Source organism: Carcharodon carcharias, chromosome 6, assembly GCF_017639515.1.
Source record: "Carcharodon carcharias isolate sCarCar2 chromosome 6, sCarCar2.pri, whole genome shotgun sequence".
Taxonomy (NCBI): domain Eukaryota; kingdom Metazoa; phylum Chordata; class Chondrichthyes; order Lamniformes; family Lamnidae; genus Carcharodon; species Carcharodon carcharias.
Window position 1 is genome coordinate 188,192,443 of NC_054472.1, and position 19,877 is coordinate 188,212,319.

The 19,877-nt window shown below is 47.1% G+C and overlaps 1 protein-coding gene across 7 annotated transcripts in view; it reads left to right on the forward strand.

Moving 5' to 3' along the window:
- LOC121279188 (zinc finger protein 521) overlaps window positions 1-19,877 on the forward strand; it is a 547,824-nt gene that overhangs the window by 256,131 nt on the left and 271,816 nt on the right. For 5 of the 7 annotated variants that reach the window (XM_041190196.1, XM_041190191.1, XM_041190194.1 and 2 more), the window contains one exon: window positions 18,751-18,835. In XM_041190196.1, coding sequence (XP_041046130.1) covers window positions 18,751-18,835 — 85 coding nt within the window. The remainder of the gene's footprint in view (window positions 1-18,750; window positions 18,836-19,877) is intronic. The other 2 variants (XM_041190193.1, XM_041190195.1) reach the window with 1 other exon arrangement.

The window sequence follows — 19,877 nt, forward strand, 5'->3', positions numbered from 1 at the left end:
GCAGGAGGTTACAGAGAGGGGGGAGAGGTGAGGCGAGGCCCCGGAGAGAATTGAGCGCAAGGATGAGAATTGTAGACTTTGGAGTTTCCAGTAACCCCAGGGTTTGATCCTGAACTGTACTGAGTTAGCAAGGCAGCTTGCAGAGTGCGTACCAAAGCCCCCCTTGCCACAGAGAGCAAAAATGAGCCAAGGGTTCGCACTCTTGATTGCTGTCTGGTAAGTCATGTTGGAAAATGCGAATACGTGCAAATGAATAAATAAGAAGGTGACCAGCCGAGCTCCATTTCAGAGCCCAACTTCACACGTAATTGCCTCCTCCTGTGCTGTGTGATTGTATGTATGATGTAAATTGCTTTGCAGTCCTGGTTTCAACACATGGAGCATTAGAGTTTAAAATTGAGATTTAATTGCAAAATCAAGATATCAGGGTTTCAGGACCAGCTCAATTCTGTTTTCTTTTTCCTTCTCGCTGTCCTTCGATTACGTGCTTCTGAACTGTAAATTGATTTCTTAATAAAGTTATTCTGGTTTAAAAACATAATGCAAACCTCCTAAGGATAATATGAACACGGGAGTATTTTGTTAAGGGAGCACCAGTTTAAACAGAGTGTTTGCTCCATGCGCTTACCAATACCCAACCTCCAAAGTCAACAACATCGACTTCAATCACCACCACTAGCAGCACCCCTACCTTCTGCATGTATTCTCAAGAAACTGAAAATTGTACAAATTAGGAGCAGCAGTAGCCCATTCGGCCCCTCGAGCCTGCTCCACTATTCAGTAAGACCCGGGCTGATGATCTACCTCAGCAGCATCTTGCTGTGCTCTCCCCGTATCCCTTAGTGTGTCAGGCTTGAAGGCCGATTGATTTTTTTTTGGGTGCACCCAATGATCGGGCGTGCACTGCTCTCTCAGGCAGAGAATTGTAGATGTGTGTGACTCTCTCGACCCAGTTGAGATCAGAGTCTTTACCGTGGATGGAGCCACCTCAGGTAGAGCACGATTGTGGGAATCGTCAGCCACTGTCTGAATGCACAGGGAGGTGGTGGTCATGCTACTGAGCCAGCAGTGCAGAGGCTGGGAGACACGGGTTCAAATCCCACTCCGGCAGCTGGTGAAATTTTAAATTTAAATCAGGAATGACCTGTAGGGAAGGAAGTCTGCTCTCCTTACCTGGTCTACCCCGACTGGTTGAACCAGAAATCCCTTAGCCAGCCACTCAGACCTTGGGAGGGGCAACAAATGCTGGCCTTGCCAGTGACATCCACATTCTCTGAAAGAATATTTTATAAACTAAGGGAAATGAGATGTGCCGTGGCCCATAAAGGAAGATGGGGCTATCACAGAATTGTCACAGTGCAGAAGGAGGCCGTTTGGCCCATTGAGTGGAACACAATGATTCATCTCCATGTAGTGAGGGTGGAGGGTTTGGAATATGAAGCAACTTCATCAGTGTAGAATCATTAGCTGGGTAGGCTCGGGTGATGAGACGAGAAGGTCATTGGTTTGAAGAAAGAATGGAATGGAGTAGAGGACAGAATTCCCAGGGATCTGTGTGTAAGGAAAAGGAGCCATCAACATTAACAGAAATAGAGCAATTGAAGAGAATATAAGGCTCATTAGACCAATTGAACTGTGAGGTTGTGATGGTTTTAATTTGTGCTCAGATTTTCTTTGCTGGGGTCAGTTGGAGTTTGGGTTAGAATAACCAATGTCTTTTTGAGAAGGAACAGATTTTCCTGAATTGTTTAGTGTTTGTGCATGAAAGCTTTGGAGAGCTAATTATTTTACCCAGTGAAGCTATCACTTGTGGTCAGGTTGTAAGTGCTTCCTGTGTCCAGCCCTAGTGATGCCTCTATTTTAAGCTGACCATTCTCCCGTTCAGATTCTTTATGGCCTCAACCCTCCCTACCTCTGTAACCTTCTCCAGCCCTATAACCCTGCGGGGTCTACGCACTCCTCCAGTCCTGGCCTCTTGAGCAGTTCCGATTCCCATCACCTCAGCTTCCCTCCCCAAAATCTCCCCGTGCCTCTCTCTCTCTCTCTCTCTCTCTCTCTCCTCCTTTGAGACGCTCTTTGAAACCTCACCCTTTGATCAAGCGTTTGGTTGCCTGCCCTAAATACCTCCTCACGTGCCTCGGTGTCAAATTGTGTTTGAAAATTGCCCCCCTTGTGAAGCACTGTGTGGTACGTTCTGCTCCGAGGTGCTATATAAATGCGGATGGTTGTCGTCCTCGACTTGCAAGTGATGGCTTTATGTCCTGAATGTTGGCATGTCTCTGGGCATAGCTGTCAGCTCACTGTGTAGGGCTGAGCTTCACATACTGCAAATGCCAAGATATGCCCTCCTGGTATGCAGCTTCACTCATCAGTCAGCCTGGTGTATTTATTATCACAGAGAGCCAGTTGATTTCCTAATTGGTCTGAGCGAAGAGTTGATTTGAATCTGTAATGAAACCGGACGACATCTTCATTAGAAATGTATCATTTGGGGCAGCTCTGAAGCACAGACAGTGGCTTGTCGGCCTCCCAGCCAGATGGTGGTGAGCTCGTATCCCAGGACTGGCTGTCACTCGAACCCTCTCTCTCTCTCTCTCTCTCTCTCAGTCTCTCTCTCGTTGTTAGAAGGAAGCACGCGCTCTGTTGGTTCCTGGGCCAGCCAGAAGATGGAGCGCCGTGTGACGGGGCAGGGGGTGGGTGTGGGCAAGGTGTTTGGGTAGTCCCATCTACCAGCGACCACACTGTCAATCCGAGAGCGTTTGATTTAATTTAACTGAGTGGCCAAGTTTTTTTTTTTCCATGCAGGCGCGCGCAGAACAAAGGGGTTGTCGCACGGTCAGTCATCATGGATCAGGGAACAATTACATTCAACCCAACGTGCCCATGCACCACATGAGCCTCAATCCCTCCCTACTTCATCCCACCCTATCACGCCATCGTTTCTGGGGATACAGTGGTGTAGTGGTAACGTCCCTGGGCTAATAATCCAGAGGACCATGCTAATGCTCTGGGGACATGGGTTCAAATCCCGGCTAGTGGAATTTAAATTCATTTAATAAATCTGGAATATGAAGCTATTTATCGGTTGTTGTAAAAGCCTATTAGGGAAGGAAATCAGCCACCCTTACCCGGTCTGGCCTATATGTGACTGTGGTTGACTCTTAACTTCCCTCTGAAATGGCTGAGCAAGCCACTCAGTTCAAGGGCAACAAATGCTGGCCTTGCCAGTGATGCTGACATCCCATGAAAGAATTAAAAAGAACCCTCCTATTATTGTCTCCGTCCTTTTTTAATTTAGACTCCCCTTATATGTATCACTGCTGTTCACCCCAACCACTCCCTGTGGTAGTGAGTTCCACATTCTCATCACTCCCCGGGGAAACATTTCACTAGTGTCCATCTCCTGTTTATCGCCCCTAGTTTTGGACTCCTCCAGAATTGAAAACACTTTCTCTCCCTTTACCCTATCAAACCTTTCCATAGCTTTAAAGACCTCCATTCGGCCCCTTGAACCTGCTCCACCATTCAGTAAGATCATGGCTGATCCGCTTGTGGCCTTAACTCCGCTTTCCTGCCTATCCCCCCATCACCCTTGACTCCCTTGTCGATCAAAAACCTGTCTAACTCGGCCTTGAATATATTCAATGACCCAGTCTTCTCTCCCCACCCCCCCCCCACCCCCACCAACTGCCCTTGGAGGAAGAGAATTCCACAGATTAATAACCTTCTGAGTAAAAAGTCCTGCTCATCTCCAGCTTAAAAAGGAGAGACCTCTTATTTTGAAACTGTGCCCCCCTGGTTCGAGATTCTCCCATCAGGAGAAGCATCCTTCCAGTGCGTACCCTGTCTGATTCCCTCAGAATCTTATATGTCGAAATTAGATTTGAGCCCCATAACCCTGTGGGAACGCCACGCTCCCCTAATTCAGGCCCCTCGAGCATCCCTGATTTTAATCGCTGCACCATTGGCAACCGTGCCTTCAGCTGCCTGGGGTTCCAAGCTCTGGAATTTCCCTCCCTAAACCTCTCCGCCCATCACTCTCTCAGGCACTCCTTAACATCGACTTCCACGAGGTTACCCGCCCGGGCACCATTTCAAATTTTTTTTGACGCAACTGCCAAGGGTCTTGGAGCGTCTTACCACCTTAACGGCGTTATATAAATGCAAACTGTTGCTGTGGGCCTGGCACACGTGCACTGTTTACCCTCCCTTTGAGGTGAGAAGCTCACCTCCTGTTGTTCAAGAGGGGGAGGGGCTGATCTGAAACTGGAGTGTGCTGGGGCTGGGTGTGGCGGGCGCGGGGGAGATGGGGGGGTGGAGTTGTTGGGGGGGGTGGGTGGCGGTGGGGGGGCTGGGGGTGGAGGTGGGGGATGGTGTCCTCCGCTTGAGAAGGGACTCTGTTTTTGTCCAGTCTGGAATGAGGGCACCAGGGGAATGTTTAAGAGGGGTGGGGGAGAAGTAGAAGTGCAATGTTTAATTTCAAATTCCGTCTGACTTGCCAAGTTGGGTTTCTGGTGATAAGTTTGCCGGTGAGCTGATAAACAGGTTGTGTAAGTGGGACAGAAACCCCTCTGTAATACGCAAAGAGATTTCTGGCACTGGGACCCGGTTAATGTTTGCTCAGGTGCCAAACTCTAAATATCTTCCTGTCTGACTTTCCTCAAGAGTGTGTGTGGAATATATTGGATTCTACCAAATGGAAGCGGCTTTGTAGGGTTTAGCTGGGCAATATCCAAGTTGTAGTATTTGACTGAAAACACGCCAGTGTGAGACCTTACATTTTTAACGATTTTGAGGTGGAGGAATCATGTTGCCCAGAATATTAACAAGCTTTTCCCTTTTGCCCCTGCTTCGGGAAGTGTAGTCTTGTAATTTAAAAATAAAACCTTTCTTGGCTCCTGATACAATGCAATGAATGGAGATTGCAAGTCAGTCTGCATCTGTTAAGAGAAAAGGTTCTGACTCTTAGGGCACACACACATGCACACTCACATGCGCTTGCACATGCACACGCTTGCAAACATGCACACACCCACACTTTCACATGCGCACACTCGCGTGTGCATACACACACACTCGCTCACGCGTGCGCAATATCATAATCCACCTTTCCTTGTCACAGATGCTGATTAACTCCATGTTTCCATTGATGTTTAAAGAGCAGGCACAGACACAAGTCTCAGTGCTTTCATTGATGTTTAAGGAGCAGGCACAGACACAAGTCTCAGTGCTTTCATTGGTGTTTAAGGAGCAGGCGCAGACACAAGTCTCAGTGCTTTCATTGCGACGATCACAGAGCCACAGAATCGTTATGGTGCAGAGGGAGGCCATTTGGCCCATTGTGTGCATACTGGCTCTCCGAATGAGCAACTCAACCAGCTCTATTCTCCTGCCTTCTCCCTGTAACCCTGCACGTTCTTCCTTTTCAGATAACAGTTTAATTCCCTTTTGAATGCTTCCATTGGCTCTATCACCACCACACTGTCAGGCAGTGCATTCCAGACCCGAACCACTTGCTGTGTGAAGAAGTTTTTCCTCATATCACTTTTGCTTCTCCACAGATTACTTTATATCTGTACCCTCTAGTTTCTAGATTCTCTCATGTGAAACTAGACAGTACAGCGGTGTAGGATTACGTTACTGGGATTATTAATCCAGAGAATCTGAGTTCAAATTGCAACTTCACATTTTTAGTTCAGCCTGAGAAAAAAACCCAACCGGAAATAACACACAAACAGGCACAGGAGGAACAGGAGTAGGCCATTCGGCCCCTCAAGCCTGCTCTGCCGTCCAGTAAGATCATGGCTGATCTGTTTGTTTCCATATTCCCATCTACCCCAATAACCTTTGATTCCCTTGCCTAACAAGAATCTATCTATCCCTGCATTAAAAATATTCAGTGACCCCGCCTCCACCACCTTCTGAGGCAGAGAATTCCAAAGTCACATAACCCTCTGAGAGAAAAAAATTTCTCTTGACCTCTGTCCTAAAAGGGCGACCCCTAATTTTAAAACAGTGCCCCCTAGTTCTGGACTCACCCACAAGAGGAAACATCCTTCCCACATCCACCTTGTCAAGGCCGTTCAGGATCTTGTATACTTCAATCAAATCACCCCTCACTCTTCTAAACTCCAGTGGAAACAAGGCCAGTCTGTCCAACCTTTCCTCATAAGACAACTCACTCATTCCAGGTATCAATATAGTAAACCTCCTCTGAACCGTCTCCAATGCATTTCAATCCTTCCTTAAATAAGGAGACCAAAACTGCACACGGTATTCGAGGTGTGGTCTCACCAATGCCCTGTATAACTGAAGCATAACATCTTTACTCTTATGTTCAATCCATCTCGTAATAAAGGATAGCATTCCATTAACCTTCTTAATTACTTACTGTGCCTGCATACTAACTTTTTGTGACTCATGTACTGGAACACTTAGACCCCTCAGCACCCTGGAATTCTGCAGCCGTTCTCTGTTTAAGTAATTCTCTGCTTTTTTATTCTTCCTGCCAAAGTGAACAACTTCACATTTTCTCACATTAAACTCCATCTGCCAACTGATCTATATCAGTCTGCAACCTTTTTATGTCTTCTTCACAACATACTTCCCTACTTATCTTTGTGTCATCTGGCTTATTGGCATTGTTGCTGGACCAGAGACCCAGGGTAACACTCCTGGCAGATGGTGGAATTTGAATTCAAATAAAACCTGAAATCAAAATTCTAGCACAAAGGAAGATGGTTGTGGTTGCTGGAGGTCAATCATCTCAGCTCCAGGACATCACTGCAGGAGTTCCTCAGGGTAGTGTCCTCGGCCCAACCATCTTCAGCTGCTTCATCAATGACCTTCCTTCCATCATAAGGTCAGAAGTGGGGATGTTCGCTGATGATTACACAATGTTCAGCACCATTTGCCACTCCTCAGATACTGAAGTAGTCCATGTCCAAATGCAGCAAGACCTGGACAATATCCAGGCTTGGGCTGACAAGTTGCAAGTACTTACGTGCAAATTAGGAGCAGGAACAGGCCACTCAGCCCCTCGAGCCTGCTCCACCATTCAGTAAGATCATGGCTGATCTGAATGTAACCTCAACCCCACATTCCTGCCTACCCCTGATAACTTTTCACCCCCTTGTTAATCAAGAATCTATCTAACTCTGCCTTAAAAATATTCAAAGACTCTAGTTCCACCGCCTTTTCAGGAAGAGAGTTCCAAAGACTCACAACCCTCTGAGAGAAAACATTTCTCCTCATCTCCGTATTAAATGAGCGACCCCTTATTTTTAAACAGTGACCCCCTAGTTCTAGATTCTCCCACAAGAGGAGACATCCTTTCCACACCCTGTCAGGATCTTAAAGGTTTCAATTAAGTTGCCTCTTAACACTTATAAATTCCAGTGGATACAAGTCTAACCTGTCCAGCCTTTCTGCATAAGACAACCCGCCCATTCCTGGTATTAGTCTAGTAAACCTTCTCTGAACTGCTTCTAACACACTTACATCTTTCTTTAAATAAGGAGACCAGTGCTGTACACAATACTCCAGATGTGGTCTCACAAGTGCCCTGTACAACTGAAGCATAACCTCCCTACTTTTGTAATCTATTCCCCTCACAATAAATGATAACATTCTATTAGCTTTCCTAATTACCTGATGTACCTGCACACTAACCTTTTGTGATTCATGCACTAGGACATCCAGATCCCTCTGAATCTCTGACTCTGCAATCTCTCACCATTTAGATAATAAGTTACTTTTTTTATTCTTCCTGCAAAATGAACAGTTTCACATTTGCCCACATTATACTCCATTTGCCAGATCTTTTCCCACTCAATTAACCTGTCCATGTCACTTTGTAGCTTCCTTACATCCTCTTCACAATTTACTTTCCCACCTATCTTTGTGTTGTCAGTAAGTTTAGCCACCATTCCTTCCGTCCCTTCATCCAAGTCATTGATATAAATTGTAAAAAGTTGAGGCCCCAGCACTGACCCCTGTGGCACACCCTCACCACATCCTTCCAACCAGAAAAGGACCCATTTATGCCTACTCGCTGCTTCCTGTTAGCTAACCAATCTTCTATCCATGTGTAACCCCTACACCATGAGATTTCATTTTCTGCAATAGCCTTTGGTGTGGCACCTTATCAAATGCCTTCTGGAAGTCTAAGTACATCCACCAGTTCCCCTTTATCTACAGTACATGTGACTCCTTCAAAGAACTCCAATAAATTGGTTAAACATGATTTCCCTTTTACAAAGCCATGTTGACTCTGACTGATTGCCTTGAATTTTTCTAAGTGCCCTGCTATAACATTTTTAATAACAGCTTCTAACATTTTCCCTATGACAGATGTTAGGCTAACTGGCCTATAATTTCCTGCTTTCTCATTCCCTCCCTTTTTGAATAAAGGAGTTATATTTGCTATTTTCTAAGCTAATGCAACGTTCCCCGAATCTAGGGAATTTTGGAAAATTAAAACCAATGCATCAACTCTCTCACTAGCCACTTCTTTCAAGACCTTAGGGTGAAGTGAACCTAGACCTGGGTATTTGTCAGCCGCAGACCCAATATTTGCTCGATACCACTTCCCTGGTGATTGTAATTTTCCCAAGTTCCTCCCTCCCTTCCATTTCCTGATTTACAGCTATTTCTGGGATGTTACTCGTGTCCTCTATAGTGAAGGCTGAAGCAAGATATCTGTTTAACTCATCCACCATCTCCCTACTTTCCATTATCAATCCCCCAGACCCACTCTCTATAGAACCAACGCTCACTTTATTAACTCTTTTCTTTTAAAAAAAACCTGTACAAACTCTTAATATCCGTCTTTATATTACTAGCTAGCTTTCTTTCATACCCTAATTTTCCCCTCCTTATTAATCTTTTTGTCTTTCTTTGCTGTTCTTTATATTCTTTCCAAACCTCTGACCTGTCACCTGTCTTTGTGTAATTAAACGCTTTTTCTTTAAGTTTGATACTGTCTTTAACTTTTTTTTTAGTTAACCATGGATGGTGGACCCTCCCCTCAGAATTTTTCTTCCTCTTTGGAATATATATGTTCTGTGTATTCTGAAATATCTTTTTAAATGTCTGTCACTGAACCTCAATTGACCTATCCCTCAACCTCATTTGCCAGTTCACTCTAGCAAGCTCTGCTTTTGTTCCCTCATAATTGCCCTTATTTAATTTTAAAATACTAGTCTTGGACACACATATATCTCCCTCAAAATTAATGTAAAATTCAGAAATAATATGATTGTTGCTACCTAGGGGTGTCTTCACTTGGAGGTTGTCAATTAATCCTATCTCATGGTTCAGTATCTGTCCTAGCACAGCCTGCTCTCTGGTTGGCTTCAGAATGTGCTGTGCTGAAAACTAGCCCAAAAACATTCTATGAACTATGAGCTCCTCACTTATGCTACCTCTGCCCATCTGATTTTTCAAGTCTATACATAGATTAAAACCCCCCATGATTATTGCTGTACCTTTCTGGCAAGCTCCCATTATCTCTTCTCTTCTACTGTGTCGTTACAATTAGGATCGTGTACACCACTCCCACAAATGACTTCTTGTCTTCATCATCCCTCATCTCAACCCAAACTTCTTCTGTGTCCTGGTTTCCTGAACTTAGGTCATCCCTCTGTAATGTGCTAATACTGTCATTAATTAACAGAGCCACCCCTTCACCTTTGACTAACTTCCTGCCCTTCCTGAATGTCACGTACTCTTCAATATTCAGGTCCCATTCATCCTGCAGCCATGTCTCTGTAATGTCTATCAGGTCATACCTGTTTATTTCAATTGGCGCTATCAGTTCATCTGTTTTGTTTTTAATGCTATGTGAATTTAGATACAGAGCCTTTAGTATTATTATTTTATTATTATTGTAGTGTCTAGCCTTATCTGCTGATTTACTCTTAGAGTTACACCCTCTGTCCTCTGTTTACCATTTCCCATATTAATTGCTGTCTCTCTTGCCTGGTCTCTACTCTTTGGTTTACCACATCTTCCAAATTCGATCCCTTGCCCCCACTATTCAGTTTAAAACCCTCTCTACTTCCTTAGTTCGGCAGCTCATGAGGACAGCACAGTTCAGATGTAGACCGTCCCAACAGTACAGATCCCACTTTCCCCAATACTGGTACCAGTGCCCCACAAACTGGAACCCACTTCTCCCCCACCTGTCTTTGAGCTACACATTCATCTCTTTAATCTTATTTGCCCAATGCCAACTTGCACATGGCTCAGGTAATAATCCAGAAATTATTACCTTTGAGGTTCTGCTTCTTAATTTGGTCCCTAGCTCGTCATACTGACTAAACTGAGCCTCCTTCCTTATCCTGCCTATGTGGCTGATACCTACATGGACCACGACCATTGGATCCTCCCCTCTCACCGCAAGTTCCTCTCCAGTCCTGAACGGATGTCCCGAACCCTGGCACCGGGCAGGTAACAAAGCCATCTGGGCTTTCGCCCTTTGCTACAGAGAATAGTGTCAATCCCCCTTACCAAAGTCTTCTCTACTACCACTATGTTCCTTTTTGCTGCCCCCACATAAATGGCTTCCTGTACCACAGTGCCATGGTCAGTTTCTCATCCACCCTGCAGCCCCCACTCTCATCCAAACAAGCTGAGAGAACCACAAACCTGTTGGACCATTGCAAAGGCTCAACACCCCGGTGCTCTGGGTCCCCTTACCTGCCTCACTCACAGTCGCACCCTCCTGTCCCTGGCCACTGGCCAAATCAGAAGGCCCTATCCTAAGTGCTGTGACTGCCTCCTGGTATAAAGCATCCAGGTAACTTTCCCCCCACCCTGATGTGTCGCAGTGTCTGCAGCTCAGCCTCCAGCTCAATGACCCTGAGCCGAAGTTCCTCAAGCTGCAAACACTCACTGCAGACGTGTTTGCCCTGGATCCCAATGTTATCCAGGAGCTCCCACATGCTGCTGCCTGGACACATCACCGGTCCTGCCGTCCTTAATGTATTTTAAATAATTACTTAATGATATTAATCACTTATTTATGTTGCTTTCTTATATATTTTATTAACTTTACCACCAAATTGTGCACGATTTGAAACCTCAGGGCTCGAATAGAACTTGCCCACTTGCCACGTATTCGCCAAACAGCTAACTGCTTCCCTTGTAGTAGAGCAAGAACCAATTCCTACGGGGGTGAGAAAGGGGAAACGGACAACTCCAACACGCTTTTACCAAACTCCAGGGGGAGAATTTTCAGGTCGGCGTGTGGGCCCCACACGCCGATGCGTAAGATGATGCGGGGAGACGCTGGGCATGTGTCCCGACATCACCGCGCATCATTCAGAACCTTTCGGTCAGCGGGCGCATGCTAGCCGACTGTCAGGGGCCTGTTCATTAGGAGAGCAATTTGAATGATTGATAGCGCTGCCCATCTAACCTTAAGGAAACCTCATCCACGGGCAGGATGAGGTTTCCTGAAGGTTTTATTAAATAAATAAATATTTTTTTTTACACAATTCGTAAACATGTCCCAGCTCATGTGACACTGTCACACACGAGGGGACATGTGTAAATAATCTTTAACGTTCTTTATTAGAAATTCTCAACATGTTCTTTATCTCCCCCCCCCGCCCCCAACCCCCCGCCCGCACAGGGAGTGCTGAGCGCTACCGTGCATGCATCACGCTGGGCGGGCCTTAATTGGCCCGCCCACACAAAACGGCATGGAGACGATCGCAGGCGGTGATCAGCCCTGCGCCCGCTCCCGACCAGCCCACCTGACATGGGGAGAATTCTCCCCCAGGTCTTCACTCAGTTAGTCGGCTGCACTCCGTTTGATGTAACATTCGTTCCACACAAGTGTCAGGCAATGACCATCTCCAACAGGAGAGAATCTAACCATCACCCTTTGACGTTCAATGGCATTACCATCACTGAAGCCCCCACTACCAACATCATGGGGGTTACCGTTGACCAGAAACTGAACTGGACCAGCCATATAAATACTGTGGCTACAAGAGCAGGTCAGAGGCTAGGGATGCTGCAACGAGTAACTCACCACCTAACTCCCCAAAGCCTGTCCACCATCTACAAGGCACAAGTCAGAAGTGTGATGGAATACTCCCCACTTGCCTGGATGAGTGCAGCTCCCACAGCACTCAAGAAGCTTGACACCGTCCAGGACAAAGCAGCCCGCTTGATTGGCACCACATCCACAAACATTCACTCCCTCCACCACTGACACACAGTAGCAGCAGTGTGCACCATCTACAAGATGCACTGCAGGAATTCACCAAGGCTCCTTAGACAGCACCTTCCAAACCCACGACCACTACCATCTAGAAGGACAAGGACAGCAGACACATGGGGAACACCACCACCTGGAAGTTCCCCTCCAAGTCACTCACCATCTTGACTTGGAAATATATCGGCCGTTCCTTCACTGTCGCTGGGTCAAAATCCTGAAACTCCCTCCCTAACAGCACTGTGGGTGTACCTACACCACAGGGACTGCTGCGGTTCAAGAAGGCAGCTCACCACCACTTTCTCAAGGGACTACTGGGGATGGGCAATAAATGCTGGCCCAGCCAGTGAAGCCCACATCTCGTAAATGAATTTTAAAATCTTCCCTCATTTAAGTAATTGATCTTCTTATCGTGTCCCCGGACAGTTTATACATGGCCCCAGCCAGAACTGAATACATTTCTGCGCCTTGTTGTTGAATTCGGCAAGATCTGCAACAGTGCAGGGTTCCTCTAGCGATTGGCATTGCAGGAGATGTTGCATAGTCTGTGGCTCAGTTCCACATTCACAGGTTGTCGGGCAGGTTGTATATCCCCATTTGCTTAGTGACACCTTTGAACGACCAACACCAGTCTTAAGTATGTTAAGGCACTTCCAGGTTGCCCAGTGGCAATTAGCTCCTGGGGGAAAGCTTTCATCCAGTAGAATTTCCATCGCTGGGGGTTGTTCGAGACTGGCGAGCCGATCTTTCCACAAGGTGATGTGGGCTTCAGATGGGGTTGATTGTAATGAAACAACATTGTTCATGAAGCTCTTCCTTGACTTTAGGTGGCTGGGTGTAGGTGTATGACCATGTAGAGGGTGCCTCTCATCTGATGTTTGATGGAGTCGCTCTTTCTTGCAGGTTACCATTCTTCTTATATCAGGGGGAGCAATACCCACCAGGATATACAGGCTGTTGGTGTTTGTTGGTTTTAAACAACCTGTGATAAGTCGGCAGCTTGCATTCAGAATGGCATCCGTCTTCTTGGCATGAGTAGATCTTTCCCATGCAGGACAGGCGTATTTGGCAGTGGCAAGTAATTGATGTAAATTGTAAAAAGTTGAGGCCCCAGTACAGATCCCTGTTGGACTCTACTCGTCACATCCTGCCAATCAGAAAAATGCCCATTTATACATACTGTCTGTTTTCTGCCAACCAGCCAATCTTCTATCTATGCTGATATGTTACCCCCTACACCATGAGCTTTTATTTTCCACAGTAACTTTTTATGTGATACTTTATCAAGTGCTTTCTGGAAATCCAAGTACGGCATGTTTACAGGCTCCCCTTTATCGACTGCGCATGTTAACCCTTCAAAGAAAAATCAATAAATTGGTTAAACATGATTCCCCTTTCACAAAACCATGCCGACTGTTCCTGATTACCTCGAGTTTCTCTAAGTACCCAGCTGTGACCTCCTTAATGATTGATTCTAACACCTTCCCCAGGATAAGATGTGAAGCTAACTGGCCTGTAGTTTCCCATTTTCTACCCCCTTCCTTCTTGAGTAGAGGGGTTATATTTACTACTTTCCAGTCTGATGGAACTCTGCCAGAATCTAGCAAATTTTGGAAAAATTGCACCACCTATCTACTGCCTCATTAGCCAACTCTTCCAAGACCCTAGGATGAAGTTCATCATTTTATTTGATGTTGTCGGCATGGCTGGCTAGGCCAGCATTTATTACCCACCCCGAATTGCCTTGGGAAGGTGCTGCTGAGCTGCATTCTTGAACCGCTGCGGCCCATCTAGTCTTCTGTACAATGATTTCTCGTACAACTGAGTGGGTTGCTAGACCATTTCAGAGGGCAGTTGAGTGTCCACCACATTGCTGTGAGTCTAGAGTCAAATGTAGGCCAGACCAGGCAAGGACAGCAGATTTCCTTCAAGGACATTAGTGAACAAGTCGAGTTTTAGGACAATCCAGTGGTTTCATGGTTGTTGTTAATGAAGAGGCATTTTATTCCATATTTATTAATTGCTGCTGATAAAAGACACATTTTGTGGAAGCTTTTCGTCTTGCGCTCATCAGGACAATTCGCAAGAATACCAAATGTAAAGGGAACAACAATTTATACTTCATGAGAAGAGAGTGTTGATGGGTTGGCAAGTAGCCTGATTGGTAGAGGTGCTGCCATGGAGAATGCACCAGTTAACTGATGACTGGCAGTTAACTGCCAAGCTTTGTTTAAATTCAAACCAGGCAGGTTGACTCTGATTAGTCAAGGGATTGCCCTGGGGAATGAAGCAGAGAAAGGTTTCCCTTATTTTATTTGGTTGAAACAGGTGCAATGTATGTACATGTTCTTTCTGTCTGGAAAGGACAGGACCCTGTGTATTAGTATACGTAGCTTCTAGCACGTGTAAGTGAGCCACACTACGAGCCCGACTGATGATCTTAAATTGGTTGTCAGTGAAATTCTTAGCGTACTCAGGATTGCTCAGCAAATGTTGTCCAATCGTAGAATCACATCTAATGTCACACAGTGTGTTTTGAGTTATGCAAGCCCAGGCTGGTTGGGTACAGTCAGTACCTTGCCTGTTGTGAACAGCGTCTGGGACATGCTGTTTGATATGATCCGCCAGTCTTTGGGATGTACAGCCTACATACCTAGCGTCAAACCGGCACTGAAATTCATATACCACGTTGCACGTTTGTGTGATAGACAGAACGTTTTTTTTGGCTTGACGGCAGCATCCAGTTAGTGGCGAACACCACTCCGGTTGCTGCTGCATGGTGGCAGCGTGAAACAGCCAGCTTCACCTTTTGCTCAGATTTTTGCCCTTCCAGGGTAATCTGAGGCACTTTTCCTCCCCCTAATCCCATCCCCAACTCAAGTCCCCTTTTTTTTCTCCTGGGAAACATCTCATTCGGTGGGTCACAGCCGCGTCCCCGTTTTGATGTCAGGACTCGAGGGAAGCCACGCAAAAGAGTTTGCAGAGCACTCAGGGTGACCGTTCAACTCTCCTCCTCTTTCCCAAGGTGCTGCCGACTCTTGCTGAGGTCCTCGGTCCCCGGATTTCCAGCAAGACCCCCCCCCCCAACCTTACCAACGGGATGATTCCTCCTATCCCAGCCCCTAAACGCAGTGAGAAACAGCGAAGGTTCAAAAAGACTAGGGGGAGAATTTTTAGCTCGGGGGGGGTGGATGTGCACCTGACACGACCGAGTGTAAAATGACTTGCGGCCCACCGACAATTGAAAGGCCTATTAAGGCCATCTAAAAGCTAACCGAGGGAAATTTCTCCCTGCCCTTCCAAACCTTACGGTCGGCGAGAAGGCCGAGCGGCCTGTGCACTTTTCAGGACACCTCGTCCGCTCGTGGGACGAGGTTTCCAACAGCGAATAAAAAATTGAAGTCAAAATTTTTTTAAAAACTTTAATTAATTAACGTGTCCCTGCTCACGTGACAGAGCACCTACCGCTTCGTGGCATCTTAGTGATCCGTTTATACCCGGATACCACCCCCCCCACCCCCCCACTCTCCCCCGCCCCCCCTCTCAGGGGAGGATTTTTCCCTCGTCGGGGAGGGCAGGAGTGGTTGGGAAGTCGCCCACCGCCCTCGATGGGGGGGCCGGACCGCGATTTCACGCCGGTGAAGGCCCGCCCAGTGTGAAACAGGAGCGGCAGCGCTGCCTGTGTGTGTGTGGTGGGGGGGGGGGGTGGTGGATGGTGGGGAGAGAGGAGGGCGAACGCAGACTTGGCGCACATGCGCCTGGGTGTGCGCGGTAGTCAAGCTCCACCCCCCGAGGCACGGAAAGCTGCCTCAGGGAGACGAACAATTTTCTAGATTTAAAAGAAAAAAAAGATTTTTTTAAAAACCTTATAAAACATATCCCCCCCCCCCATCCCCCTCATGTCGCATTTTTACTCCAGGTTCCATCCAGGGAATCCAGATATCCCCGCAAGGGGGTGGGGTGGGGGGGTGGTGGTGTGATAAAATAAAAGAGAGACATCTGGGCACTGGAATTTTATTTTTTTTTTTAGGAGGGATGCTTTCAAGATGCTCGATTGCACTGGGAGCATTTTTTTGTCACCTCCTTTAGTCTGCCGAGGTCTGCAGCTCCTGGGGGCAGCTGTCCTTCTTCCGGGGGGGGGAGCTCTCTCTCTCTCTCTCTCTCTCGAGAAGCGCTGACCCACACCCTGGCAGCACTGAACATTTTAACGTTATAATTCAGCAGAGGAGGACCAAGGGATTGGTCAAGAAGGGGAAAATAGAGTACGAGAGTAAGCTTGCAGGGGAGCATAAAAACTGACTGTAAAAGTTTCTATAGGTATGTGAAGAGAAAAAAGATTGGTGAAGACAAATGTAGGTCCCGTACAGTCAGAAACAGGGGATTTTATAATGGGGACCAAAGAAATGGCTGACCAACTAAATACATACTTTGGCTCTGTCTTCACAAAGGAGGACACTAATAACATACCAGAAATGTTGGGGAACAAAGGGTTTAATGAGAGGGAGAAAACGAAAGAAATCAGTATTAGTAGGGAAATGGTGTTGGAGAAATTGATGGGATTGAAGACCGATAAATTCCCAGGGCATGGTAATCGACATCCCAGAGTAGGTGAAGTGGCGGTCAGGGGGCCGATCGGAGGCTGCTGGGCCTTCTCCCAGGGGAATGTTGACCTTGTGGAGGGAGCGGGGGTGTAGATGAGGCCTGAGGCCTTCACTGGCAGGGATCAAATCGTGAGGAGGGCAGAAACAAAGGAGGGTTCCATTCCCTGGAATTTCGAAGGTGAAGGGAGGGGCAGTTTGATCCAAGTTTACAAGGTTTTGAAGGTTAGGTAGAGAGAAACTATCTCTGCGGGCGGAGAGCTTAGCACTGGCGTTGGTTCAATTTTTAGAAATCTCATCCTTGGGTTCATCCCCCCCCCCTCCTTCACCTCTCCCACTTTCCAGATGGAATTTTGTGGCCTCCCCTCCCCCCTCCCAGCAGCAGGATTTTCCAGTCCCACACGAAGTCAGTGGGGCTTTTGAACGGCTCCCCACATTTCCTGGCCTCTGCACTGGGCGGTAGAACCTCGCCCTCCATCTCTGCGAGCTTCTCTAACCCCGCAGCCCTGCAAGATAATCTCTGCTCTTCCCATTCCATCCCCTCGCGCGTGCCCGATTCTAATCGCTCCAGCACTGGTGGCCATGCTCTCAGGTGTCTGAGCCCTAAATGTTGGGATTCCTTCTTTTGCCCCTCTCCGACTCTCCCTTCCCCTTCAAGACGCTCATTGAAACCTACCACCTTGACCAAGCTTTTGATGGCCTAATCCTAAAGCCTCCATACGTAGCTCGGTGTCGAATTTTAGTCGATCGAGCTGCTGTGAAGAGCCCTTGGGGCGTTTTGCTGCATTACAGGTGCTAAATAAATGCAGGTGGTTGTTATTGTTGCACAGAAACAGGCCATTCTGCCCACCTGGTTCATGCTCATGTTTGTGCTCCACACGAACCTTCTCACACGCTACTTTATCCAATCCCGCCACCATATCCTTTTTCTTCCCCTCTTACCTTAAAGATGAAAGCCTGAGGGGGATATTGGAGAACATAAATTGCGGCGAGTGCCAGTCAAGGGTGCTGAATTTTAAAATAAGAAAGACTTGCATTGATATAGCGTTTTTCACAACCGCTGGATGTCTCAAAGTGCTTTACAGCCAATGAAGGAATGTTTGATGTGTAGTCACCCGGTAGCCAGTAGGAGCACGGTTATAGCTCCCACAAGCAGCAATGAGATAGCCGACCAGGTGATCTGTTTTTGTGATGTGGGTTGAGGGTTGTTGGTTGGCTAGGACATCAGGGGTGACACCCCGCCCGCCTCCCCCACCCCCTGCTGTACTTTGAAATAGTGCCCTGGGATATTTTGCATTCACCTAAGCAGACAGATGGGGGATGGGGGGGGGGGGGGGGGGGGGGGGGCGGGGGCCTCGGTTTGACGTCTCATTCGAAAGGCAGCACCTCCAACTGTGTGGCACTCCCCTCAGTACTGCACTGGAATGCCAGCCTTGACTTTTGTTCCCAGGCCCTGGAGTGGGTCATGAAGCCAGAACCTTGTAACTCAGGGGCAAGCGTGCTACCCACCCAGCCACAGCTATAGTTGCAAAAACCACCCCAGTGTTTGTTATTCAAGGCCTGTTTTGAAATTGGACAAGTGCCGTGGACAACTTATAAACGGGTCTTGCTACCATTTTCTCTTGAAGGTAACCCGGTCCTTTAAGGTTAATTACATAGCACCGTATAGCACAGGCCATTCAGCCCAGCGGCTTCATGCCAGCCGCACACGAGCATCCTCCCGAACCCCCACTATTTCATCTCACCGCAACAACGCAGCCCAGTGTCGGTTTGTATCTACTGATTTGCGATAGCTGTTGAAAATGTATTTTTAAATTAAAAAAAAAAAATCAATGTTTTATCATTTCCCTTGTTGGGGACAACTTGACCAGTTTGACATCTCTGCTTTTCTTTCCACCCCACCCACCCACTTTCTCATCCAAGAAGAGGACATACCAGTGCATCAAATGTCAGATGATCTTTCAGTGTGAATGGGACATCCAGGTTCATGTGGCCAACCATATGATAGGTAAGCAGACCTGCCCTACGATTTTTGGCACGCGCTCTGCACCTTGCGGCACTCAGTTCGAGGTAACAATGTTCGGTTTCCTTTCAATTTATTCTCACTTATTTCATTTATTTTTCTGTTGCTAGGAGGAGACCAAAAATACCAGTGTGCTTCTTTATGAACTCTTCTATAGACCCGCTGTAGCTTGGCTTATTGGAACACCACCCCCCCCCCCACCCCCACCCCCCCGCCACCACCCAGAATGTCTCTTTCACCAGGCGCCCTTCCTTGAAATCAAAATGGTTCGCTAAATAGTCAGACTGGTTTTCGACAGGCGGTCTGTAGCACCGGTTCCAGGTGGATTGAGAAAGCAGAGTAGGTAGAGGGGTGCATGTGCATACCGTGGGCATTGTAATTGGGGATTCAGAAGTTTCTCTCTCTGCACCGCCACCACCGCCCCCCCCGAGCCCCCACTTTCCCATTCATGATTCCATCCCACCGTGGCGCTGTCGCTCACAACGGTCCCTGTGTCCTGGTGAAAATGTTTAGCCTGCTGAACCCTGGGCCACGCAACATAGCGTCACACCAGAAATAAAGAAATGCCAAGACAGTGTCACGGTGAATGGCGTGTGTGCTTATCGCTGGAATGAACAGCAAACTCGAAGAGTCTGTGAACATTCTCTGCTCACTCCAGTCGATAAGGCGTGTATTATTCCGAAGGCTTAGAAAGTAGATGTACTAACAGCATACTACAATTTTTAACTCTTCCCTCTTCCCCGCCACCCCCTCCATCCCCCCACCACATACACGCGCAGACAAGCAGACTCGCTCTCTATCTCTCATTGGTGGGGTTACAAACCCTCCAAAATTGTCCTGGAATCCCAGGAACTGAAAAGACTCTTGGGCACTCCCGGGAACAAAAAAGCTCAGGAGAAAAATCGTAATTGCTTTAAATAAATTGTGGCTTTGTAAATTTTTATTTGAACGCTTCTGTTTATAAAAACATTGGAGTTGATGAGAAAGACAGCTTTTGCGTGACAGTGAAGAATCACTCCATCAGGTA